Source organism: Euprymna scolopes, chromosome 9, assembly GCF_053919585.1.
Source record: "Euprymna scolopes isolate OS-2025 chromosome 9, ASM5391958v1, whole genome shotgun sequence".
In the NCBI taxonomy this organism is placed as follows: Eukaryota; Metazoa; Mollusca; class Cephalopoda; order Sepiida; family Sepiolidae; genus Euprymna; species Euprymna scolopes.
The window spans coordinates 13,185,298-13,211,258 of NC_136490.1; the positions used below are offsets into that span (position 1 = coordinate 13,185,298).

The 25,961-nt window shown below is 35.4% G+C and overlaps 1 protein-coding gene across 3 annotated transcripts in view; it reads left to right on the forward strand.

Moving 5' to 3' along the window:
• Window positions 1–25,268, forward strand: part of LOC145284437 (AKT-interacting protein-like) — a 110,007-nt gene extending 84,739 nt beyond the window's left edge. Inside the window, exons 7-10 of one of the 3 annotated variants that reach the window (XM_080133248.1) lie at window positions 3,529–3,633; window positions 6,903–6,972; window positions 9,194–9,232; window positions 25,045–25,268. In XM_080133248.1, coding sequence (XP_079989374.1) covers window positions 3,529–3,633; window positions 6,903–6,972; window positions 9,194–9,202 — 184 coding nt within the window. In that variant the 3' untranslated portion in view covers window positions 9,203–9,232; window positions 25,045–25,268. Of the gene's footprint in view, window positions 1–3,528; window positions 3,634–6,902; window positions 6,973–9,193; window positions 9,233–14,304; window positions 14,784–25,044 lie in introns of those variants that run through there. The other 2 variants (XM_080133246.1, XM_080133247.1) reach the window with 2 other exon arrangements.
• The last annotated feature ends 693 nt before the right edge of the window (window positions 25,269–25,961 follow it).

Sequence of the window (25,961 nt, forward strand, 5' to 3'; positions counted from 1 at the left end):
CCCTTACTGTAAATGTAAAGCTTTCTTGAAATGATGAATTATTTCGATTATTCAGACTATCATTCTCATTTTGGTTTATTATTTTTACGTTGCAGCTGATATAACCTTCTTTAGATGTATCTTTCCAAATTCAGAGAACCTAAACCCTAATTAGCTATGAAGAAAAATATATTATATCCAATACTTTTGCATGGCACTATATATATACCTCTGAATTCGGAAAGACATAAGTGTGTGTATAAGGTAATCACCTAGTGTCTATGCAATGTTCACGACTTCCGGTCATGCGAACACTCTAGATTATCTAACATACTTATCTGAATTGAGCATTTAATAGTTCTTAATTCTCTTCATTTCCATGGCAATTGTTTGGTGGACACTTAGCAAATGGAGAAAAATGTGGCTTTGTGGCTGGGTTTGAATCCCATGACCGACAGGAATTACGATATACTGATGATTGTGTAAGCATGAAACAGTGTCTGCAAGTAAAAAGGAATAATTATTTAATTATAAATAATATATATATCTGTATATATAATGTAATATATAAATTGTCTGAGTAATTTGGTAGAGACCGCAGAGGTAAATTTTTTTAAACTTTGACCCCTTAACATTTATTGTTTTGGTCTCAAATCGAAATAAAAGTTTGACCTATGTCCAAGTTACCTACATCTAAAATTTCAAGTGTTTAGACCCAAAATTGGCGGTGGAGTTTGGTAGAATCTGCAAAGGTCAACTCTTTCAACTTTAACTTTTTGGCAGCAAAATTTTCGCCCGAAAACTGATTAAAAAGCTTGCCATATGTCTGAATACACATTATGTAAAATTTCAAATGTTTAGACCAAAAATTGGCTGAGTAGTTTGCTAGAGACCACAAAGGTCAAATCTTTTGAACTTTGACCCCTTGGCAGCTCAAATTTTCGACCCAAACCAATTAAAAGGCTTGCCCTATCTCTGAATACCCTTTATGTAAAATTTCAAATGTGTAGACCAGAAATTGTCTGAGTAATTTGGTAAAAGATCGCAGAGGTCACACTTTTTTTTTTAACTTTGAACCCAATTTTGACACCTTTTGTTTTGAGTTCAAATCAAATTAAAAGGTTTGATCCATATCCAAGTAACCTACATTTGAAATTTCAAGTGTTTAGACCTAAAATTGGCAGAGGAGTTTGGTAGAGTTTTCAAAGGTCAAATCATTGAACTTAAACCCCTTGACCAAGAAATTTCTGGCCAAAAACTGATTAAAATAATTTTCCCAAATCTCAATACCCTTATTTCAAATCTTGAGTCTGCAGACCAAAAATTGACAAAGTAGTTTGGTAGGGAAATGTACACACAATTTCACTTTTATAGATATATATGCTTGTATCCCCCCCTTTTTTTATGACTATCAACCAACTAACGTGTTTGTATCACAAACTATCAAAATATATATGCTCCCTCAGATCGCATTTTTTTCTTTTAGTTCATCATAATACACTGGCCTTCAAAGGAGGACATAGTGACTGAGAAAATGATATAACAAAATGAATAGGACACTAATCTGTCCCCTCCTCCCAAAATAGAGAAGGTAATAACTGGCAAGATTGCTCCTATAAAAGGAGAAGGTAATGCCTATGAGCATAGTCTCATGGCAACAGAATACTACATTATTCCTTCTTCCAAAGAAGAATGTAATAATTGAGTAGATTAACCTCACTGCGATAAAAACGAAGGAGATAATTCATGGGATGATGATTTTATAACAATAAATAGCCGATACTACACTACTTAAACTTATTAAAAGATAATGTAATAAGAGATAAAACCAAGGGTTTGTTTTTTTTTTTGTTTGTTCCTTGGCCTTTTTAGATAAAATCAAATGAAATTATTGTAGACATACAGTAGAACCCCGGGATACGACATAAAAAATTAGTAACAAAATACAATACCGTATATAATACACATGTATATAATCAAATAACATTATAAATAACAGTGTAAGGCAGGGCAAATAATGTAACTAGTGGCCGGAAAAACATTGTATTCTACATCGTAACCTGAAAAAAACATATCCTCGGATCACCATATTCCAGGTTCTACTGTATTCATATTCAAGGACAATAAAACTTTTAAACATTTGAGAAATTTTAAGTAGGAGGGATCTTAGAGTAAATGTGGTATTATGGTGATTGATGAGTCTAGTTAAGAGTAGTCTTAACATTTTTCTATTGTAACAAAGGATGACCATCAGCGACATCCATTTTCTCAGACTTTGTCCTTGTGCCTAATTCGTTTAAATATGATTTTTGATATTTTGTGCAAATATTTCATCATTATGGCAACATAAAATGTTTTACTATAAACAAAATTGTTTATACAGGGTGGAACGATAAAATGGTCACACTAGAAAAGATGACATGATTCCATTCCCGTTTGATGAAATCCGTTTTTTTTTTTGGGGGGGGGGGCACAGTGAACGAGGCATAAAAAATGACTAAGTTCAGCATTTGACCTCTACCCCCATTTTGCTCCAAAGGTTCCCAGGGGACGTCAAATCCTGGTGAAAATGAACAAATGGTGCAGTTTTAGGCCTTAACATATGTAAATTTGAGTCCTGCACCATGCAAAAAAAGAAATTTTTTTTTTTTAAATTCAATTTTCACCCCAAACAAGGCACAGTGCCACTTTGAAGCAGGGGGCTACTATCAGGGACTTAATTAGCAGGGTCATTATGAAGGGAGATGAGTAGAAAGATGTTTGTTCACATTACACTTGAACTTCTGCATATCAGTACAGTTGGGAAAGCAGAATCCCGGAAGAGAGTTCCAAAGACCCGCAGTTCTGGGGAAGAAACTATTGGAGTAAAAGGCTTTCTTGCACCTAGGGATCTCTACTGTAAAGGGATGAGACTTAGTAGCTTGTCGGGTTTGTCGGGGGTAGTTACGTCGGGGAGGTACAAGTGTTTGCAGTTCGTCAGAGCATTCACCATTAAAGTATTTGTAGAACAGGCAGAGGGATGCAACATCTCGTCAATGGGACAGAGGCTGAAGCCTAGATGACAGTTCAGGACCTATCAGTTCAGGACTAAGTCCATCATTTACCCCCCACCCCCATTTAGCCTCAAAATCCCCAAGGCCTTAACATATTTTGATTTGAGTTCAACACCATAAAAATCTGCTAATTAGACATACAGAGAAAATTTTGGACAAATATGGTAGAGTAGTTCGAAAAATGGAATGTTTTTATTAGCCCTTGAAGAGCCCCGTGTTTTCCTGGAAAATCTGTTCTGTTACTTTTTTTACTCATATGATGTTTGTGCAAAATTTTTAAAAATTCCAAGGCGTAGTTATTGAGGAAAGTGCGGACGGACAAGGGTGAATTTACAGGTCCACCCTCCTTTTGTCGGGGGACCAATAAGCAACAAACAGTTTTTATGTTAATAGAGTAAGGATTTTGCATTTATTCATTTGAACAAGTTTATAAAAGAAATTTACTTGCAGAAACATTTTCCGTCTGTTTAAAAGCATTTTTTTTTTTTTTTTTAAGATATGATCAAATTGATTTGTATGAATCCAAAGTTGCAGAAACGGTGAAATCATGCAAAGAAAGACTTTACGAACTTCCTGACACAGATGACGTCCATGCCATTCGGTGAGTTTATTCTGTTCACTCATTCGTATTGGTTTATAAAAGGTGTTGGCAAACTGTAGCTCACCAAGGGAGTTCATATGAATTAGTATTGGGACAAATAATCAGGAATCAAATATATTGGAACTTTTTATTTATTGGAATCAGAAAAATTTGTGCTTATTTTCCATTGCCCAAAATGGTTCCTTTTTTTGTTTTTATTTTTTTTTTTTATTTATTTTTATTTTTTTTTTTTATTTATTTTTTTTTTTTGCTTTTGTTTAAAACTTAATGTTCCATGGCTCGTATTACTGATGAAATATTTATTGATTTCAAACTATTGATAAAACAAAAAAATCTATAGGTTACATGCATAAGTGTATTTATATATTTGTGAAAAATATATGCACGTATTACATAGGGTTTTTTGCTGTAATCCACTCCCTTCACATAAAAACAACTCTATATTTCAAAATTTATAAAGAATCAGAATCTGTAATTGTATTGGAATCAGGAATTTCGAATGGAATTGGTAATTGTAGGGGGGGGGGGTAAAAATATTGGAATCGTCCCATATGAAATATTAAATTTAAAGTTCAATCATCAGAACAATGCAATTTGCAATTAATTGATCCATTCGGGTGGAATAAAAACAAATAGAAAGCATTACTTTTGGAAAGTTCCTCATATAATACAACCCCCCCCCTCCCGCCTTTTATTATTTTTCGTGTTACGTATAAGAAAAAATTTTATGGATTTTAATGTTCATTCTTAATCAGGACTTTATATGATGTGTGACTTTGCTAAAATTCTGGTAGCAATAGCACATAATTTAAACAGATCAGTATCTCGTATTGGGTTCATAACTCTTCAAATTTTTTAGTTTAAAAAAGAAAAAGGAGGCTTTACTTTTGGAACTACCCTTATATATATATAATTTCTAAACTCACAAAAGTGAAGGACTGCTAAAAATTTTCAATCTTCAAAATATATTTAACCATACTTCTGGATATCCAACTAAAGGATGGATCGAGTTCAATTAATGAAACCGTCACAAATTTCTGTATTTGGCGCTTGTCCAGGATTCCCTCCACCTCCATAAAAAAACAAAAATAAAGGAAAATATTGCACAAACAAAAATCACCTAAATTGATCTAGTACTTTTCTTTTTAAATAAGGAAATTATTTTCGAAGCAAATTTTAGTTTTTTCCTCATGTTAAGAATGGTTTTCTAAAATCTTTCAAAGTTTGACCTATTTAGAGTTGTTCCTTTATACTGTTTTCTAGATGGTGTCGCTAGATTGTAGCCAGAAAATTTGATTTTTTTGTTTAAAAATAAAAATGTTATCAATTAACATTTTTGCTGCACAATATTTTCTATCTATCCTGGGGGGGGGGGAGAATTCTGAACAAGCTATCTATCTCTATCGGATCAAGCTCCTTACTTGGACCAACGTGAGTCTCTCCAGATTTCCTTGTTTTTATCAGCTGCCTCAGATCTACAGGATCATAGTTGGTGTTATATGCAATTTGCTGGATGTGCGTGGATCTAGGTTGTCCTATGTTCACGCAGCTGAGCCGTGGAGTCCACAGCAATACATTTTTCACCAGCTATGCTTGCTCCTCAGTGACCCGCAAATCGTAGATCTTGCTCCCTGATGGTAAATACCAACCCCACGTCATAGTTCATGCGAAGGTGGCAACAGTCCAGGATTACTTCATTAGGTTATACTGTCTAATGAAAGAAACTCTAATTTCAGACCTAAATTGTTGTAGAATGAGAATATAGTCTCCGATAATTTGGTAGGGCCACCCATGACTGGTGTAGAACCTGAACTGGCTAACTGGGCTCTGGTGATGTCATGGGGAGCAGAATGACAGTGGCGCGTCTAGACGGAAGAACTAAAGAACCGGTCAACGATGCTGAGCAGAAAAATCGATCATTGATCAACGGTCAGGGTCAACCAGTCCAATTGAGAGACCACGTCATTTGACTTATAGATTAACTCATACAGTTGATATTATTCAAGCTTTTGAAAGATTCTGAACAAGCACCTCATTTTTTTGTTTCAATCAAAGTGAAGTAAATCTGTATGGTCAAATACAAAGTTACAACACGTTCTTTTAAAGATGCCGGCCATTAAAAATAATTCCAACCAGGACATAATATTTTTATGAAGGAATTAAATCAAATTATATTTTATTTATGCTATAATGATCCACAAAAAATTTTACAAGACGGAACCAACTTTTTATTTTGTAAGAAGAAAGCGACTAACAAAAAACGGTACACTGACTTTACTTTGTATATTGGATTAGTATATACAGATTTTTTTTTCATAATGAGGGGCATTTCTGGACAAGCACTCTGTATTCTTTAGTTTTTGATTTTCTCTTAGACTGAAATGTTGTGCTGAGGAAATCAATCTAAAAATTATAAATTGTCATTTGTTGCTTGCTATACAGAGTTATTTCCCTTGCATCGTTGATTTCAGGGTAATTGAAGTCATATGACAGCAATAGTATGGCTCATACAGGTGAAATGACAACTCCCTTTAAATAAATCCTTCAAATAGACACTTTTAAAAAAGTCCTTTTATTTCCTTCTCATGAGTTAAATCTTATTGTCTCGCAATCTCTTTCTGAGGGTAAATTTTGATTGGTGATGAATGATGGGCCTAATGGATACCATTTCAGACTATGCAATCAATTAAGCAACATTCAAATATACACAGATCGATTGTGCACTATTGTTGGAGAAATGGATAAAAAGAACAACTTGTGTTTAATTTATTGTATACACTGCAATAAGATATTGCCCTTGAGCATTAAATAACTTGAAAAGGATTGATATACCATAATCATATTGGCATACTGATTCTTGTTAGATCATTGAAGTTAAGCAACATGTAGTCTGGTCAGTACCAAATGGATGATTATTTAGGAATACTAGGCGCTGTATGTAGGACATCAACACCTTCCTGCAAGAACTGCAAAAACCTAACCTCATCATCTCTCCTGACAGGGATATAGAAACAACTAGGAATTGCTTGTAAATTTGATATTCCCATGAAACTTCTTCCTTTGGAGGAAGCCAGTTTAATCTGTCTATGGAAGTGCTACTTTGGTATGGTCGGTACAGTACAGATATGCACCATAAAAGTGACAAATCTACCAACCAATCTATCAAGAAAAATATGACCATCTATTGAAAAATGTTTTAATGTTTTTTGTTTGTTTTTGTTTTTTTGTTTATCTAATTCAATTTTAATTGAAAATGATTCTTGTTCCAGATTTACAAAATGGGATCCTTCGATTCATGATGGCATACGAAAAGCTATTTTTAAAAGCAAATCACCTCAGGTGAGTGAATGTGTGTGTGTGTGTGTGTGTGTGTGTGTGTGTGTGTGTGTGTGTGTGTGTGTATATATATATATAATCCTTTTAACATTACAAACACAAGTATATTTTCAAATATTGTACTGGTATTTTATTTTCTTCAAATTACTCATTTCGAAGAAGTCTTGAAAGACGAAACGTTGATGAACATATAATTTATTTTGTTACTTTTTCATCTTTCCATAATATATGGGTTTAGTAAAATGTTAAGAAACACTTTGGTAGGGGTTAAAAACATTATTTGGAAAGGAAACACAAATAGAGGTGACAGTCCTTAATCCGCGGAGTTTCCAAGAAATACTTTCCTTCTCATCAGAGGAGAAGAGTTAGCAAAATGCGTAAAGAAATTTTGCTTGTAAAGCATATCTAGTTTCATTAAATGCTTTACAAGCAAAAGTTTTTTTACACATTTTGTTAACTCCTCTCTTCTGACGAAAAGGAAAGTATTTCTTGGAAACTCCACCGATTAAGGACTGTCACCTCTATTTGTGTTTCCTTTCCGAATAATAATGTTTTTAACTCTTACTAAAGTGTTTCTTAACATATTTTATTAAACCTATGTACTTATAATAAACTCTATTCTCTATTTGGTTTTATTGAGCTTTTACATCTGGTTACATTTGCTTTATGGGTATCAGAAACTTAATATCTATAATACTTTGGAGTTTATTGTATCAGTTCACCTTGTAAACTTAATTGTACTACCACTTTTTATATATATATATATATACACACATTTTTAGAAGTAAAGTGAGTTTTTCTTTTTTGTTCAATTTATTTTTAAATGTTTTCTTTTTGTGATTGAGTGTTGATAATGAATGGAGGAGGTATGAGATTTTTATTGGTTGAACAAAATCAGTTAAAATTTTTTGTTGTTTTTTAATTTTCTATTTCAATTAATAGGCAGCAGTTACATTAATCAGTTAATGTTTTAATAGCATGGACTTATAGAGGCTCACTTGGTTCTGAAACGCTAACAGAAATGACTCTGTGGTCAGGTGGTGATTGTTTGAAGAATTAAATAAATATGACTATTTAATGCTGTTTATGTTCATCTGTTCATTCCAAGATTGCTTCCTACTAGAATAATAAAAGTCCTAGATAATGGTCACTTTAACTATATGAAGTGTTCATAGATAAGATGAAACCACTAAGTAAAAAGTACCAAAATATCCAACAATATTATTTCTTGTGACGACCAGCAATCAGAATGAAGATGCATATTTTTTGGCTTCAATTGTTGCATGAAGTGATTTCTTTATTTGGAAGAAATTGACTCCAAACAACGTTTTCGGTTTGTTTTCAGTTTGTTTGCAGACAATAGAATTGCAATTCCAAGGATCTATTTTATTGGAGCTATGAAATATGCAATGTAAATTTTGAGAAATACCTAAAATTGAATCAAATCACACCATGTCTCCATATCTAATACGTGATCTCCAGCATCTGGAGGGAGCTCAAGGACTGGTTACTTGAATAGTGTGGGGTCTATCTGATCTGCTCTATGAAAGCAGATTCAAAAAGCTTAACATTTTTTCCTTAAGCATTAATGATTATGTGCTCATCTTGTTTTAGTCTACAATCTCCTCAATGGTTATTATGATACACGTCAGGACTTATTATTCACTCCTGCACCAGAAAAAGGTCTATGCAGATATTATAAGAAACTATTTCACTGCCGATTTCAATTAAACTGGAGAAGAGCCACTTTCTTGATCAAGGTTTTTGGATCTTGGAATAGACTGTTAAGAGACATTATAAATGCACCAACTACGCAATAATTCAAGGTGAATTTGGACAGGTGTTGAGCTGCCGTGTCCGCTTCTATGTAAATTTTTATCTACATGGCAATTGAAGCACAAATGTTTTATATTTTTTTTCCAAATAAATTGAATTGCAAAAAAAAAAATCTTTATCTAAATATAATGAAATAAAACATTCATCGATTCTTGAAGATGCAAGACTTTGGCAATCACATCTGCAACTGTTTTCTGTGGACAAATCCTGAAAGTGCTGTAAAGTAAATCAACAATCCAACATTTTTTAATTGGCACACAAAAAAAATCGTATTGTAACGAAGAATGAAACTAAATTTGTTTTATAAATTGATTGGCTGATATTTTTTCAGAAATCATGTCGATTTCTAGTATTTTCAAATTTTTTTTTTGTTTTCGCCAATTTTTAGACAGCATAGTGGCCGTGAAGAAAGCCGTTACCTTAAGTGGTACGTTATCAACATGAGCAGGCATAGCTCTACAAGCATTTATTGATAAATCTCGACTTTTTTTTTTTTTTTAAATTACAGACGTCCCTTATAACCTATATTTCTTGGGTTTCTCCAGCTCTCCTTAACACTAACCCATTCTAATAATACTAAACCAGCAGTGGCCTTGACATTTATATATACTCTTAATATCTTAGCCTAGTCATTTTCATTCTTTTTTTTTTTTTTTCTTCTTCTTCTGCTGGCTTCTTGACACTCATTGTTCTTTCTAATGCATTTATGATTGTCTGTCTTAGCATCACTTATTTAAATGCATATTTTATATCCGATGCTTACATCCAAATTATTGCTGGTTTGGTATTATTAGGTTGAACTAGTGTTCAGGAGAAATGGAGTAAAATTATAGGTCATTTGGTAATGACCTATAATTCCTCAAGGTAATATCTATAAAAGGCCTGGCAGTTATACAACTAGGAGCCCATGACTGAGGTTGGAGGGGGTAGGGATCTGTATGTGTTCACCTAAATTATGATTACATAATAATTGCTGAAGACATTTCTAACAAAACTTATTAATACTCAGTAATTAGTTAACCTAATATAGTCTTGCACTACCAAACTCCAACCCCTGTCTCATCACCACAATGTTGAATTTTTTTTTCTTGTTTTACAAGTACAGCCACAGAATGTGCTTCGATGAACTTACTTCACTTTGCACTAGTACCTCCTCAACATAAATACCCTGGATAAACTCAACAAGCAGCAAAATCCCACCCTTTAACTGTAAAGGTCTCCAGATGCTGGAAAACTTTCTAATCTAATAGCTTCTTTCTTTTGACTGCTTACCTTTGGAATTTCCTCAAGATCCATATTCATGCAACATGGAATGTGAAATGGAAACAGAACTAACCCTATGCAGGTTTAACCAGCTTTTTCCAAAGGTGGAAGTTCCATGGGAGTATAACATTCACAAGCGGTCCCCAATTGCATCTATATCGCCATTAGGGGAGATGACGACGTTAGGTTTTTGCAACTCTTGCAGAGAGGTGTTGACGTCGTCGTACATACAGAACCTGGAATTTCTAAATTGATCACCCATTTTGTACTGACCAGGCTCAACGTTGCTTAACTTTGGTGTTCTAATGAAAATTGGTGTGTCAATATGATTATGTCATACTGTTTGCTGCAACATGCAGAAATTTCAATGCACTGTAAACGAACATCTTGCTGCATTTAATTTCTATAATACAATCAATAGTTTCAAACTTGATATTCAGAAAGCTGTTGTCTCCAACATATCCTCAGGTTTTTTTTATCACTGATCACATCCTACACATCATAATTCGCTTGAAATTCCAGCTACCCAGACTTCTTCAGGTCTTTCTTGGATGTCTTCAAGTCCAACGTTAACAAATTCCTAATGAACCGCCCCCTTAAGTAAACACTTTCAAATCTCCACACTAACGTACTGTACTTGCAATAACCCTTATCCCTGAGTGGCTTCCGGGCCTTGATAAGTGGTGACCACCGTGTAAAAAAAAAAAAAAAATAAATAAATAAGGAAACTCATCATCATTCTCCAACCAACCTGATTTACAATGCTATAGTGCCGACCTGATTATTGATATGGTGTAAAAGGAAAGAGGTCAAGTGAAGACTTGGCTTGCAACACTAAAAGCTGACTTTGAATTTTTTTGCCAACCTATGTGTCATCAGCATTCTATGATGGAGTAATGGCTGTGAAAGGTGGTATGTAGTTTTCTCTCATTGCAAGAACTGTGCCACCAGGGTTGAGAAGTCAACCCCTCCAAGTGGCTGGGCAGCCCCGTCAGCATTTCCTTGTAAGAGTGCCTCAAGTGATTAGCAATAAATTAAGCCCCTCTAAAAGAAAGAAGGCAAAGCCTGGGAGGGTGGACCTCCTAGAACTGCACAGAACCAGCACTACACCGCAATCAACAGGGACTATGTCATTATAGGAAAAGTTTAATCCTTTTTTTTTTTTTTTTTTTTTTTTTTACTGCAATCGGTGAGAAGTTAGCTATGTACGAATGTAGATGAAGCCATCTTGTAATGCTGCAAATTCATGTGGTGCTGGCTCACCCACTTTGATTGAATGTCATCACTAGGGCTATGACAACAGCATATTCTTTTCATTGTTTTGACTCTCGAGTAGTAACAAATGACTTCAGGTGCAGCAGTACTGTTGCCACATCTGGAGAAGTGCCATCCAGGGCACTTTTTCCTGCCCAAACAGAGTAAAAAATAGACTTTGAAATCTAGTAGGTGATTCCCTTTTCTTCTCTCTACTATCTCTTTCTTAACGAAGAGACATTGCTGGTCTTCCTAGACTCATTTTCATGCAAGGACCCGACCAAGCTTAAATCTATGGTTATTCCTCCTGTAAAAAGTTCACAACAATAACTCGTCCAGCTACAACCACTATCAATAGTTTCTCTCTCTTTCTACCTAAAACTAAACGAAACTTCCATGAGCAAAGTTTCTTTTCTAGGACTGCCTGTCTGTGATACACAATACTGTGAGGCTACTTCCAAGCTGACTACAACATGGTCGTTTTCAAGTCCAATGTAAACAAATTCTTGCAGAGCCGCCTTCTTTATAATCAAATTCTGCCCAATCAACACGATCATTATCAATCATCGCAGTGTTGTCTCACCGTCCATCTAACACTCATTTAACACTTATCCTCGGGTGACCATTGCAAGTGGATTAGAATAACATTAAAAAAAAAAATACCTAAAAAATATTCTCTGTAATTGTCATTGAGTTGTAATTATGATCGCCATATATAATTCACTCCCAGTCGTGGACTTCAGCTGCATGATTTACAGGCCTGTTATAGGTATGTCCTTGGTTATTCTGTAACAATAAAAAGTCTGATCTTCATCAATAAATGCCTGTAAGGTTTGTGTCTATTTATTCATCTTGTTATTTTTGCCCTCTTGTTCAGCATGGCACTGCGACGTGATGCACATTGCTGCAACCCTTGTTGCATCTAATAATCATCCATGATATTCCATGACTGACTGCAGATTTTGAGTGCATGACTCGCTTACCGATTGCTATAATTACATTTCTTGCTTCGCTCTCTCTCGTTTTATAACTTTCTCTTTATTGCTTCTCTTCTCTTTTCTCCCCTTGCTTTTTTCTTCCTCATCCTTCCCCCCTCCTTTTTCCCCTCGTCCATTCCCCCTCCTTTTTCCCTCGTCCATTCCCCCCTCCTTTTTCCCTCGTCCATTCCCCCCCTCCTTTTTCCCTCGTCCATTCCCCCTCCTTTTTCCCTCGTCCATTCCCCCCTCCTTTTTCCCTCGTCCATTCCCCCTCCTTTTTCCCTCGTCCATTCCCCCCTCCTTTTTCCCTCGTCCATTCCCCCCTCCTTTTTCCCTCGTCCATTCCCCCCTCCTTTTTCCCTCGTCCATTCCCCCCTCCTTTTTCCCTCGTCCATTCCCCCCTCCTTTTTCCCTCGTCCATTCCCCCCTCCTTTTTCCCTCGTCCATTCCCCCCTCCTTTTTCCCTCGTCCATTCCCCACTCCTTTTTCCCTCGTCCATTCCCCCCTCCTTTTTCCCTCGTCCATTCCCCCCTCCTTTTTCCCTCGTCCATTCCCCCCCTCCTTTTTCCCTCGTCCATTCCCCCCCTCCTTTTTCCCTCGTCCATTCCCCCCCTCCTTTTTCCCTCGTCCATTCCCCCCCTCCTTTTTCCCTCGTCCATTTCCCCCCCTTCTTTGTCCCTCGTCCATTTCCCCCCCTTCTTTGTCCCTCGTCCATGTCCCCCCTCCTTTTTTCCTCGTCCATCTCCCCCCTCCTTTTTTCCTCGTCCATCTCCCCCCTTCTTTTTTCCTTGTCCATCTCCCCCCTCCTTTTTTCCTTGTCCATCTCCCCCCTCCTTTTTTCCTTGTCCATCTCCCCCCTCCTTTTTTCCTTGTCCATCTCCCCCCTCCTTTTTTCCTTGTCCATCTCCCCCCTCCTTTTTTCCTTGTCCATCTCCCCCCTCCTTTTTTCCTTGTCCATCTCCCCCCTCCTTTTTTCCTTGTCCATCTCCCCCCTCCTTTTTTCCTTGTCCATCTCCCCCCTCCTTTTTTCCTTGTCCATCTCCCCCCTCCTTTTTTCCTTGTCCATCTCCCCCCTCCTTTTTTCCTTGTCCATCTCCCCCCTCCTTTTTTCCTTGTCCATCTCCCCCCTCCTTTTTTCCTCGTCCATCTCCCCCCTCCTTTTTTCCTCGTCCATCTCCCCCCTCCTTTTTTCCTTGTCCATCTCCCCCCTCCTTTTTTCCTTGTCCATCTCCCCCCTCCTTTTTTCCTTGTCCATCTCCCCCCTCCTTTTTTCCTTGTCCATCTCCCCCCTCCTTTTTTCCTTGTCCATCTCCCCCCTCCTTTTTTCCTTGTCCATCTCCCCCCTCCTTTTTTCCTTGTCCATCTCCCCCCTCCTTTTTTCCTTGTCCATCTCCCCCCTCCTTTTTTCCTTGTCCATCTCCCCCCTCCTTTTTTCCTTGTCCATCTCCCCCCTCCTTTTTTCCTTGTCCATCTCCCCCCTCCTTTTTTCCTTGTCCATCTCCCCCCTCCTTTTTTCCTTGTCCATCTCCCCCCTTCTTTTTTCCCTCGTCCTTTCCCCCTCCTTTTTTCCCTCGTCCTTTCCCCCTCCTTTTTTCCCTCGTCCTTTCCCCCTCCTTTTTTCCCTCGTCCTTTCCCCCTCCTTTTTTCCCTCGTCCTTTCCCCCTCCTTTTTTCCCCTCGTCCTTTCCCCCTCCTTTTTTCCCCTCGTCCTTTCCTTCCTCCCTTCATTTCTTCCCTCTCTACATCTTTGTGCCTCCCCCTACATCTCTTTGTGCCTCCCTCTCCCTATATATCTCCTTTATTTCTCCTTACCCCTCCATTTCTCTCACCTGTGCTTACTCTCTTTCCTATCAATGCTCATCCATTCATAACTCATACCACACTATAGCATCATGATGATTGCAACGTCTTGTCAGACGAGTGCCACTCCCTCAGACACTCAATATCCATGAGCCCAAAAATGACTTTTTTTCTTCTTTTTTTTTTTTTTTTTTTTTTTTTTAAAGTCCTACTGGTGAATTTACACGCTCAAGCAGGCATGATACTGAAGACAGTCATTGACATCAATTATTACATGCTTCCAGCATTTCAAGCCTCCACGCGTCACAACTTTTCCATCGCCACAAGACCATTTTTATAGACAGATGCCTGAGGGAGTATCTATACACAGATGATGTTACATAGTCTTAGCTTTGTACAACAACTAAGTCTCTCTCTTGGTTCGAAATGTTGAGATCCAGCAACAAGCAAGAGCAAGATAGCCAGCAACAAGTTAAACTGCAGACCAGCTTAGATACTTCTAAACATACCTACTTTTAAAATTAATCGTGTGCTCTTTTGATGTGATTTTTTTTTCGTCACAAAAATAATGTTGAAACAAATGTTGAGAATTATTAGATAATAAGAACAAAAAAAACAAAAAAATGCATCAATAAAATTCAAAGTTATTTAGTTTTGATTTGAAACAAACTTAAAAACAAAAAAAGATTTTATAAACTTATGAAAAAACAAAAAAATACATTTTTTTTTTTTTTACAAAATATCAATTCACTAATTTCAGTTTGTTCATTTTGGTCCCCCAATTTATTGGAGAGGGACCTATGTTTTCAGTGGCTTCCGTGCATCCGTTAGTCCGGACTATTGCCAGATAACCGTCCATTAGTTTTTCCTGAATTTTTCCACAAATTGTTATTCATTAAATAGATGTGCACAGTAAAAAAAAAAATTTTTTTTTAAATTCCCGTTGCGTCACCAGGGTCTCAAAAGAGGTCAAAAATGCCCCCAAATGGCTAAAAATGACACGTTTTGCCCCATAACTTTTGATCCATCCATTATATTCTAAAACTTGGCCAAAATATGGAGCCCAATGTTCTTAATATAAATCCAGTATGGGTAACCCTGGCAACATTCTGATTCGCGTCCTCAGAGACTTTCTGTGCTAAAAACGCATCCTTTTATGGCTCTTTTTTCTTATTTCTAAGCAAAAACTTGATATGTCTGACTATATAATGGTTTTTCTAAAAAAACAGCTTCTGGGATTAATCTTTACTCTTGACCTGAAATGGAACACGTACATCAAGTCTGTTGCCAATGTCGCTGGAAAAATAGTAGGATCCTTCTACCGCTCCAGAGATATCTCACTGCTGATGCAATTCTCTATCTAAATAAAAGCCAAGTACGTCCAAGGATGGAGTACTGCTGCCACATCTGGGCAGGAGTTGCTAAAAACAGCCTATCCTGCCTTGACAGAGTACAAAATAGACTTTGTGACTTAGTGGGGGTTGCCCTTTTCTCTTCCCTGCAACCTCTCTCCCACAGAAGAGATGTTGTGAGCCTGTCTTTATTTTATTGTTATTTCCATGGCAAGTGCTCGTCTGAGCTCCAATCTCTCGTTTCCCCCTCACCAATTTCATGAAAAACACCCGTCTAGCTGAAACCACTGTCAATAATTTTCCCCATTCTTCTAAATCAAAACGTAGATTCTATGAACAAAGCTTCTTTCTTAGAAGTGCATGCCTGTGGAACTCTTCCGTTTGCCTGTTTCCCACCTGACTACAATTTGGGTGTCTTCAAGTCCAACATAAACAAATTCCTGATGAACTGCCCCCTTAAATAAGACACTTTATCAAATCTTCAATACTAATGATTACTATGATATCCCATTGATTACTGTACACGCAATAACTCTTATCTCCGAGTGGCTTCCGGGCCTTGATAAGTGGTGACTACCATGTAAAAAAATAAAAAATGTCTTTTTGGAGCTCTTTTTTCATATTACTCAAAAACTTGATATTTATGTTTATATAGTGGTTTTCCATGGTGCTGAATTCAAATATACATGTCTGAAGGTGTGAAACTGCACTGTTTGTCCATTTTCACTGGGATTCAGTGTTCCCAGGAGCTCAAAAGGGGTCACAAATGCCCCAAAATTGCAAAAACTGACACTTTTTACCCCAAAGCTTTTGCCCCATCCGTTAGATTTTTCTGAAACTTGGCAAAAATGTGAAGGTAACGTTGGCCCTTCACACTTCTCACATTCATCATTTCTTCACTATTTTTTGTGGTGTCATCTCGCATGCAGTGCCAGAGGGGCGACCACACAAGCGTGGCTTGTTTTATTTTATTTTGTAGTTCTGTTGATAAATTTTGGTATTCAATTTAATTGACTTTGTACGATTGATATAGAATATAGAAAAAAAACTTTTTATCAACTTCATTATTCGAATTATGACATGACCTTCACAGTAAATACATCTAATGTTGGATTAACGTCATTAAGTAGTCACATTTTTTTTTTTAAAATTTCTTTCCTTTTTTTCAATACTAGGCTTGGAATGTATTGAATTTGAAAATATTTTCTATCTTCACAATAATGCTAAAGGTGTAGTGTGTGTCGGGGGGGGGGGCTTCAATCAAAAGCCAACTTTATATGCATCTTTATTGATATTATTTTCTCTTTGGACTATTGTCCTCATACACATTGATATATTTATACTATGTTTCAGACAAAGTTCAGGTGCTACCAGATCATGCTGTCTGAAGATATTGGCTTCCTGAGATAAATTGCACCTAACATTGATGTTTTTGTTTTTCTATTCCCTTTTGCAAAACTTAATTATGTTTCTGCTAAACAAAAAACAAAAACAACAGTCTCCCTTTTCCCTTCTCTCTTTACAAAACAGCCAAACCAAACACCTTGAATAAATAGATAAAGATATAAACAACTCGAAACATAAAATTGTTTTCCAAAATTACTGAAGTCATCATTAAATAACCTGAAATGGGTTGATATGACATAAAACAAATTGATTGTATCATTTGCAAACATTGCTCTGGTGTCAGTCTCTTCATGATGAATTGCCAAACCAAGCTAAACTCAAAATAACCAATAGTTGCCAAATCTGAAATTAAAGAAAATAGTTAAAAATTTTAAATTTGCCACCTCTAAAAAAAGCAAAATAAAAAAAAACATATTATTATTCATCAGACTATGTTCTCATCTTGAGTGTGATTTTCACAACGTTTCACTCGATATAACCTCTGACCTTCTTCAGGTGTATCTTGTCGAACTCTAGGATTTTGGACGGAATTTCGAGCGGAACCCTTTATTTAATTCACGTGGGTAGCGTGCTCTTGTTTTGTCAGCCATGACTGGATAAAGATCTTAAGTAATTCGCAAATTTATATTTCGGTCACCCACACTAAGAATTGAACCTTCAACCTTCAGGAGAATATCACTTTCACAATTGATTTTTCCCAGTACTCTAACCACTGCACCACGGGTCCTTGCGGACAATTCTAGTACGAATTTTTGGAGCCTTAAACCTACTTTTTATTTCTAGTTGTGTATATCATCATTTATTACTAATTATTACTATTTATTAATGTATATCTATCTCTATACTTATTACTTGTATATATTAAAGTTTCTTTTTGTTTTTTTACGTATTACTTGTATATATTATCTATTGTTTGTAATTACTGGTTCCCATATCGTATTGAATTCTATACTAGGTCTACTTATCCTCATTTAAAAAAAATTCAGAAATGGCAAAAAAAAAAAAAAAAAAAAACACTGCATAAAAGTCAGGTCAGATATGTCTTGAGATTGAGGACTGCTGTTATATCTGGAGAAGCATAATTCGGTACACTCTTTCATGTCTTGACAAAGTACAAAATCAGCTTTGCAATCTAGTGGGAATCATCATCCCTACAGCCTCTTTCACACTCAAAAGATGTTGCTAGCTTTTTTCTATTGTATTATGTTCATGATAAGCACTTGACGAAATCCAATCCATGCCATCCCCCATAACACATTCATAGAAAGAACTCATCTAGCTACAACCACAGAAAAAACTCTCCTTTCTCTTTCTGTACCAAAAACCAAATTGAACTTCCATGAACAAAGTTGCTTTCCTAAAACATCCTATCTATTAACAAGATACCACGAGTTTGCTTCCCAATGACTGCAAATGGTTGTCTTCAAGTCTCATTGAAACCAATACTTGTTGAGTCGTCCTTTTTGATAATCAATTCCTTGTAAGTGGTCTTCTGCCCATTCTATCCATTGTTTCTAATTTTTGTATAGTGTCCATCATCGTCCAACCGATGATCTATCTAACCCTTATCCTCAAGTGGCTTTCAGACCTTGATAGGTGGTGAACCATCAATAAAAAAAATGCCCTGTCCTTTGAACAAAAAGAAAATGGCATGAAATGAAAACCTCAAGGAATTCACTCTCAGCAAACGTATTTTTCTCTTTAACTGTGACTGATTGTAAACACAACTGATGAAGACAAGTTGCTTTTCACTTATGTTTATTATTCTTCAATGTTTTTCTGCCATTAATAATGTAGAATTGGAAAGCTTTGAGGCATGAGTAGTCTAAAAATGAGGCCAGATCTACTAGAATTGCTAGAAGCATTTATGGAATGAGGCACTGGGGGTAATCCATGGGAGCAATGATCCTTACTATTACTGACATTTTCGCACTCGTACTTGTACTAACATTTTTTTTGAAAAAGTGAATCTGCTTTCATATTTGTTTTTTTTTTTAAACAAACAACCAAAATTAAACATTTAGTGAGATTTTTTATATATTTGAACTAACTTTTTTGTTGTTTTCTTGACTTTTTTTTTTTCTTGACTTTTTTTTTTTATTTCTTGTTTTTTTTTCTGTTTTTGTTTTTGTTTTTCTTTCATTTTTTTTCTTGATTTTGTTTTTTATGTGTGTGTTTTTTTGTGTTTTTATTTTTTTGTCGTTTTTTTTCTTTTTGTCATTTTTTTCTTTATTCTGATTGAAAAAATTTTTGACAAGTTATCTGCATTCTCTTTTCTTAATAAATCAATTAACTTTTAGTTGCTCTAAACCTTTTGTTTCCTTTTATTTTTGGCATTTGCCTTTTTTAAAACGAATGATAAAATTTATGATTATTGTGCTTATATATATATATATATATATATATATTAATGTTGGGATGATTACTTAAAATCATTGTAAGAGAGAAATAGTGACAACGAAAAGAAAGCATGCTGAAATAATCAAGAACTGCATAGAATCGCAGAAGATAGGAACTCATGATTTCTGGGAAATCTATAATAGTATAGTGAATAAAGGGCAATCAGTAATTCCTCCACTATCCAACAAACAGAAGGTCGCATGCACGGCAACCAAGAAGGCGGAACTGTTTTCCCGGCGATTCGCCTCCAACTCCACCTTAGAGCCAACAAACAGGCTTAACTTTGGTGATCTGGCAAGAACCGGTGTGTCAACGTGATTGTGCCGTACATTTAGGCAATGTCGTTCTGCAGATATTTTAACAGTCATCTCTGAATGCATATACCTGGATGTTCTGAATAAGGCAGGCGAACCAGGACTGTAGCCCTTGATATATCCACGGCATTTGACAAAGTCTGGCACAAAGGGCTGCTAATGAAAATTTAATCCTATGTTATAGCTGGACGTATACTAGATATAATTAGATCTTTCTTAGACAATAGGACCATCCAGGTTGTCATTAATGGACGTACATCCAAACAGCATAACATTAATGTGGGAATGCATCAGGGGTCGATCTTTGGCCGACTATTATTCCTGATATTCATAAACGACTTCCTTGATAATATTGTATCTGATATAGGTATATTTGCTGGTGATACAATGCTCTATAATCTGCATGAGGGAAGAACGAATGTACACAAATCTAAGACAATGGCGGAATTGTTAGAAAATGACCTCCAGACCGTAGTGGAATGGAGCCACAAATGGATGGTAACATTTAATGCTAGTTAGACTTTAACAATATAAGACACCTCTCCAACCAATGATATTCATGACAAATAACATCCTACTTGAGAATTCTTCCTTCGAACTCCACAACCTAATATTTGCATGCAATGTGAATCGGAACGAATACATTGAGGACATTGTGAAGGCTGTTGCAAAGAAGGTAGGTCCCCTCTATCGAGCTAGAAGACTACTCATACCTGAGAGTATCTTGTACCTCTACAAGGTCACTATTCATCCATGCATGGAGTATTGTTGCCACATTTGGGCTGGTGCATCTACCACTAGCCTCTCTCTCTCTCTTGGATAGGGCCCCAAAACGAGTTTTCAATCTAATAGGTCTTACTTTGTCAACTAAGCTCCAACCCCTGTCCCATCACCGCGATGTTGCATCTGTACTTGTTTTACAAATATTATAATGGAATGTGTTCTGATGAACTCATTGCACTTGTGCCCCCTCGAAGTATATATCCCTGACAAACCCTCTTAGCAACAAAATCTCACTTCTTCACTATTGAATTTCTAAATGCTAGAAAGCTTTTTATTCTAATAGCTTCTTCCCTAGAACAGCTAGACTTTGGAATTCCCTTCCTGCTTCCCTAATTGTACTGATATGCAGGAGTTTAAATGTAATGTAAACTAACATCTTGTTTATCTTTTTTAGGCATGGTCCCAAATAGTAGCTTTGTAAGGGGTGAATTTCAGTAAAAAAAAAAAAAATCAGAACTTTTGATGGTATCAGAATAATTTGTGCCTATTTTCCAATGCCAAAAACGATTCTTTTAATTGCCTTTGTTTTTAATCTGATTTTGTTTAAAACAAAATCTTTCACTGCTAGTAGTAATAATAAAATATTTATTAATTTTAAACTACCAGTGAAAATAAAATCGATCGTCCCCTACGAGTGTATTTTTACGTTTAAGAAATATCTGCGCATTTAACATGTGTTTTTATGGTAATCAGGAAAAATAACAACTTATTGAAAATTTAGAGATTTATAAAAAATCAGAATCAGGAATTTAATACGGAATCAGTAATTGTATCAGAATGAGAAGAAATATTGGAATCGTCCTATCACTAATATATATATAACACTATATAAAGTGTTGTACAATTTGAACAGCCAAGATTTCAAAGTAAATGATATATTGCTGTCATCTTTTCATTAGTTAATTAGCTAATGATGTACACAGGGGGCATAAAGATTTATTATTTTTTGAATTGACGTGAACACTAGAATATTTCAATTTAAAGTCAAATATGAACAGGTAAAATTATTACAAGAATAAAAGGCGAATCAAATGAGGTATAGGTTGTTTGAACAGTTACATTAAATTTAGCTTAAATTTGCAATTTTTGAAAAAATTACAAGTGTGGACTTTCTTTTAGCCGGCACTGTATTATGAGGAGCATATAAATGACCAATGGCGACATATGAATACACTGTTAAATTTGCTGACTGATTTAAAAAAACAAAAAACAAACATACAATGATCTGAGCCAGATTTACTACCTACTTTGAAATCTCTAGTACGGCCAACGATGGAGTACTATTTCCAAATCTGGGCAGGAGCTGCTAGAAGCAGCTTACCCTGCCTTGACAGAGCTCAAAATAGACTTCGTAGCTTAGTGGGGGATGTCCCTTTTCTCTTCCCTGCAACTTCTTTCCCACAGGAGAGATGTTGCGAGCCTGTCTCTGCTTTATTGTTATTTTCATGGCAAGTGCTCATCTGAGCTTCAGTCTGTGGTCCCCCCTCACCAAACTTTCATGAAAAACACTCGTCTAGCCGAAACAACTATCAATAATTTCCCACACTCCTTGTTTGTGTCTAGACCTAAACGTAGATTCCATGAACAAAGCTTCTTTCTTAGAACTGCACGCCTGTGGAACTCTCTTCTGATTGCCTACTTCCCAGCTAACTACAATCTGATTGTCATCAAGTCCAATGTAAACAAGTTCTTGATGAACCGTCTCCCTAAGTAATCCAACTTGCAAATATTCCACTACTTATGCTTACTACACTATAATCACATTGATTAATGTATACTCATTAACCCTTATCCTCGAGTGACCTCTCGGCCTTGATAAGTGGGGATTTCTGTGTAAAAAAAAAAATCAATTTATAGTAGTAGCATCTATAAGAAATATATATCCTGCTCTTACAAACATGAGCTCTATGCATTTATTCCTCGTAAATTGTGTGTGCATATATATTTTTTATTTTTCTGAGGAACACGCATATCTGAGTTGTTGGTGAGCTTCCGCTATTCCACGAAACGTGCAAAATGTGCTACGTTAACATATGAATAAAATGTGCTACGTTAATATATGAATAAAATACTATAAGTGTGAAATAAATACATCTTCTGGTTTTGGAATTATAACTGACGATATATATTCAATCCAGATCGATTAAATAAATTGCAACTTATTAATTTTTTATTTTTTCAAAAAAAATTTTTGTCAAAATTGAAATTATTTTTAAAATGGAAGAATTAGCAGAAAAAATGGAACAGAATTTCCAGTTTAAAATTTGATTTAAATAAGACAAAAGTCAAAATTCTCAGATAAGAATGCAGCCTATTCAACATACAACATAAAAATGGTTGGGCTACTTTTAAGTGCGTTACCTTGTATTATATATCATGTTTAAAAATTTTGTATAAACAAAATTATTCAATCTACTGCTCTCATCTTGGGTGTTGTTTTCACAACATTTCGCCCAATGTAACCTCTGACCTTTTTCAGGTGTGTCTTGTCGAACTCTAGAATCGGTACAGAATTTCAAACAGGACCACGAGGTAGTTCTCATTCTGTCAGCTATGTAACTTGTAATTACATTCTTAGTATCGTCTGTACTGAGGATTGAACCTTCAACCCCCAAGAAAACTGTCACTTAGAACTGATTATGTTTTTTAGCACTTCTATCTGTTGCAGACAATTCTAGAATGACTTTTAAGAATCTGAAATCTATTCTTACTTTAGATGTGTAATCTTACTAGTACTGATTATTATCTCTCTCTCTATATATATATATATATAGAGAGAGAGAGAGAGAAAGAGAGGGTCATCCACAGATATTGTTTCGCTCCATCACAGCTCTTCAGTGCGGCTAAACAAGCAATTGCCTTAAGCTGGGATTGAAACTTAGTCTAGACAACAGTCGGTGTTTACAAACCCCAAGCCATTTGACTGCTGCTATGATAGATGATAGTTAAAATCATAATGATAAACATTGTTAAATGCTGTAAGCTCCAGTTGTTTACTTCTGTAATTATATATGCTATAGTGACAGTTTATTATTTCACTCACCAGTATGCTCAACTCAAGAAAGGAATCAGATTTTAGTCATGCACAGACAGATTTTTTCTGTTGTATCGCAGATCTTCAGTTCACATCATTTATATATATATATATATATATATATATATATATATATATATATATATATAATGTATATATATATTCCAAGATGTGATTCATCTTACCATTTATTTCTTTCAATGCTGTTAAATCAAACATGGATCTAATATCATAACACATGATAAAAATAGTCTTCGGATCTATGCGATTGTGCTCATTTTAAAAAAAATTTCTTTTTAAAGTTAAAAGTTCCTATTTGGGTGCTTATTCAGATTGGCACTTAAGGCGACATTTAAAATTAAAGAAAATACAAAAATGTCTGTACAATGTATGTAGATGAAAATGAAAATTCTGAAAATCACGTAATTTGAGCAAGTAGTTTAATAAAATATTACTCTGTTTTAATGAGAGTGAAAAAAAATTAAATCAACAAATCAGTGGATAAGGACAGACAACCCTAATGCATGTGGAAACTGTCATAATAATCATAGGCTACCTCTCCTGACTGTTCTCTAGAGATACATGGCCTCGTTTATCACTTATTAAAAAAGCGACAAATTTGTTTTTCGTTAAACAAAAACTTGATCAATTTTTTTTGATTTTTGGAATATAAGATCTTCATTCCATGACAAGTAGGTACAATATAACCGTTTTTCTTCATTTTCGTTTATCGTTATTTGTGCCAATTTGAATAAGCAGCAACACAAATTATTTTAAAAGAAATTAATCGAAATAATTTTGCTTTTCGCAAACTCGTTCTAAACATTGGTATCCAATGTTTGTGTATTATTTGCTGAACATAACATTTAACACCGAGTTATTTGAAAACAGTGCATTTTGCTCTAAAGAATTTACGTGACTAAAATAAGAATTTTCCAAGTTTTCTATGAGAAAAGTGGCGCTTTGTTTTTTAAAAATTTTTTTTTTATACAATTTTCACCCCAAACAAGGCACAGTGCCACTTTGAAGCAGGGGGCTACTATCAGGGACTTAATTAGCGGGGTCATTATGAAGGGAGATGAGTAGAAAGATGTTTGTTAACATTACACTTGAACTTCTGCATATCAGTGCAGTTGGGAAAGCAGAATCCCGGAAGGAAGTTCCAAAGACCCGCAGTTCTGGGGAAGAAACTATTGGAGTAAAAGGCTTTCTTGCACCTAGGGATCTCTACTGTAAAGGGATGAGACTTAGTAGCTTGTCGGGTTTGTCGGAGGTAGTTACGTCGGGGAGGTACAAGTGTTTGCAGTTCGTCAGAGCATTCACCATTAAAGTATTTGTAGAACAGGCTGAGGGATGCAACATCTCGTCAATGGGACAGAGGCTGAAGCCTAGATGACAGCTTGTACATTTAACATCCCCAGGCAAATTTATAAAACTGTTCTTAATATGGGGAGGAATGGGCTTGGTTAATTATTTCCTTGCGTTGACGGAACTGAAAGGAAAAAAATTAATTTGCTTGGATGCTAATTTTTTGTTTATCGCTATGAGTGCCAATTTGAATTAGCATCAAAATTTGTTAGAAATTCTCCAAGTTTGGATTTGGTTGTTTTTAAACTCTTTTAATTGTTATTTAATGTTAATTTTGTTTATTCTCAGGAAAAGACTGCAAGTCACACGGATGGTTCAACGGGTCTTTCATGGATGTTACCAGATAATCCACAGATTTTTTCCAAAGAAGACATGTCCCCTTCATAATAACAACAAAAACTTTCATTTCCTCTTCTCGATGTACTCACAATTCACATCTTTTCCGACAGACATTTTTTTTTTCTTTTAATATTTTTTAGCCAGAAATTAAATAAAGTAAAATCTAATTTTTATCAACTTGTTTTCAATCATAAAATATGTAAGCATTAAGAATTAAAATATTAAATACTAGCTATCCATACCTGGCCTGGTTCAGGATGCAAAGCAATCATTTTAATTTTTATTTATTTATTTATTTTTTTGTTTGCACATATATTTTAAAACTTATACATAAAAAGAAATAAAATTTTAGTGGTAAGGGAGATAAATCTTCACATAAAAATATGAATCAATGCTCTTATTTTATTTTGATTTACAAGTGATTAGTTGGAAAAACAGATCTTAAACAGGTCTGTGCTGAACAAAGTAATTTTGGTGCAACTTTACTATAGTGTCTTTGAAAAAATGCATTTCAGAGAAAAACATCACGCACTTACATGTCATGCCAAAATTAGTATTATTCCAAAAACTATGAAAAATGGGCCAGTAAAAAAATAATTATAAGTAAAAACAGAATTTTTTGAAGTTGCGATTTTTCACTGTAAAAACCTTGTAACCCTTGAAGATCGAAAACAGGTGGAGATAACTGCATTCTACCATTTTAAGTTGCTTTTCACAGCATCCAATAACTCTATCTTTCAGGTTGGTCATCTTGCTTTTTCTCTATCTACTGCACGTTTTTTCCCCCAAAAAAATCACCTCAAAAACATCTACTAGACCATTTTTTGTAATTTTTGGAATTTATACTAATTTTGCCATGACACTTA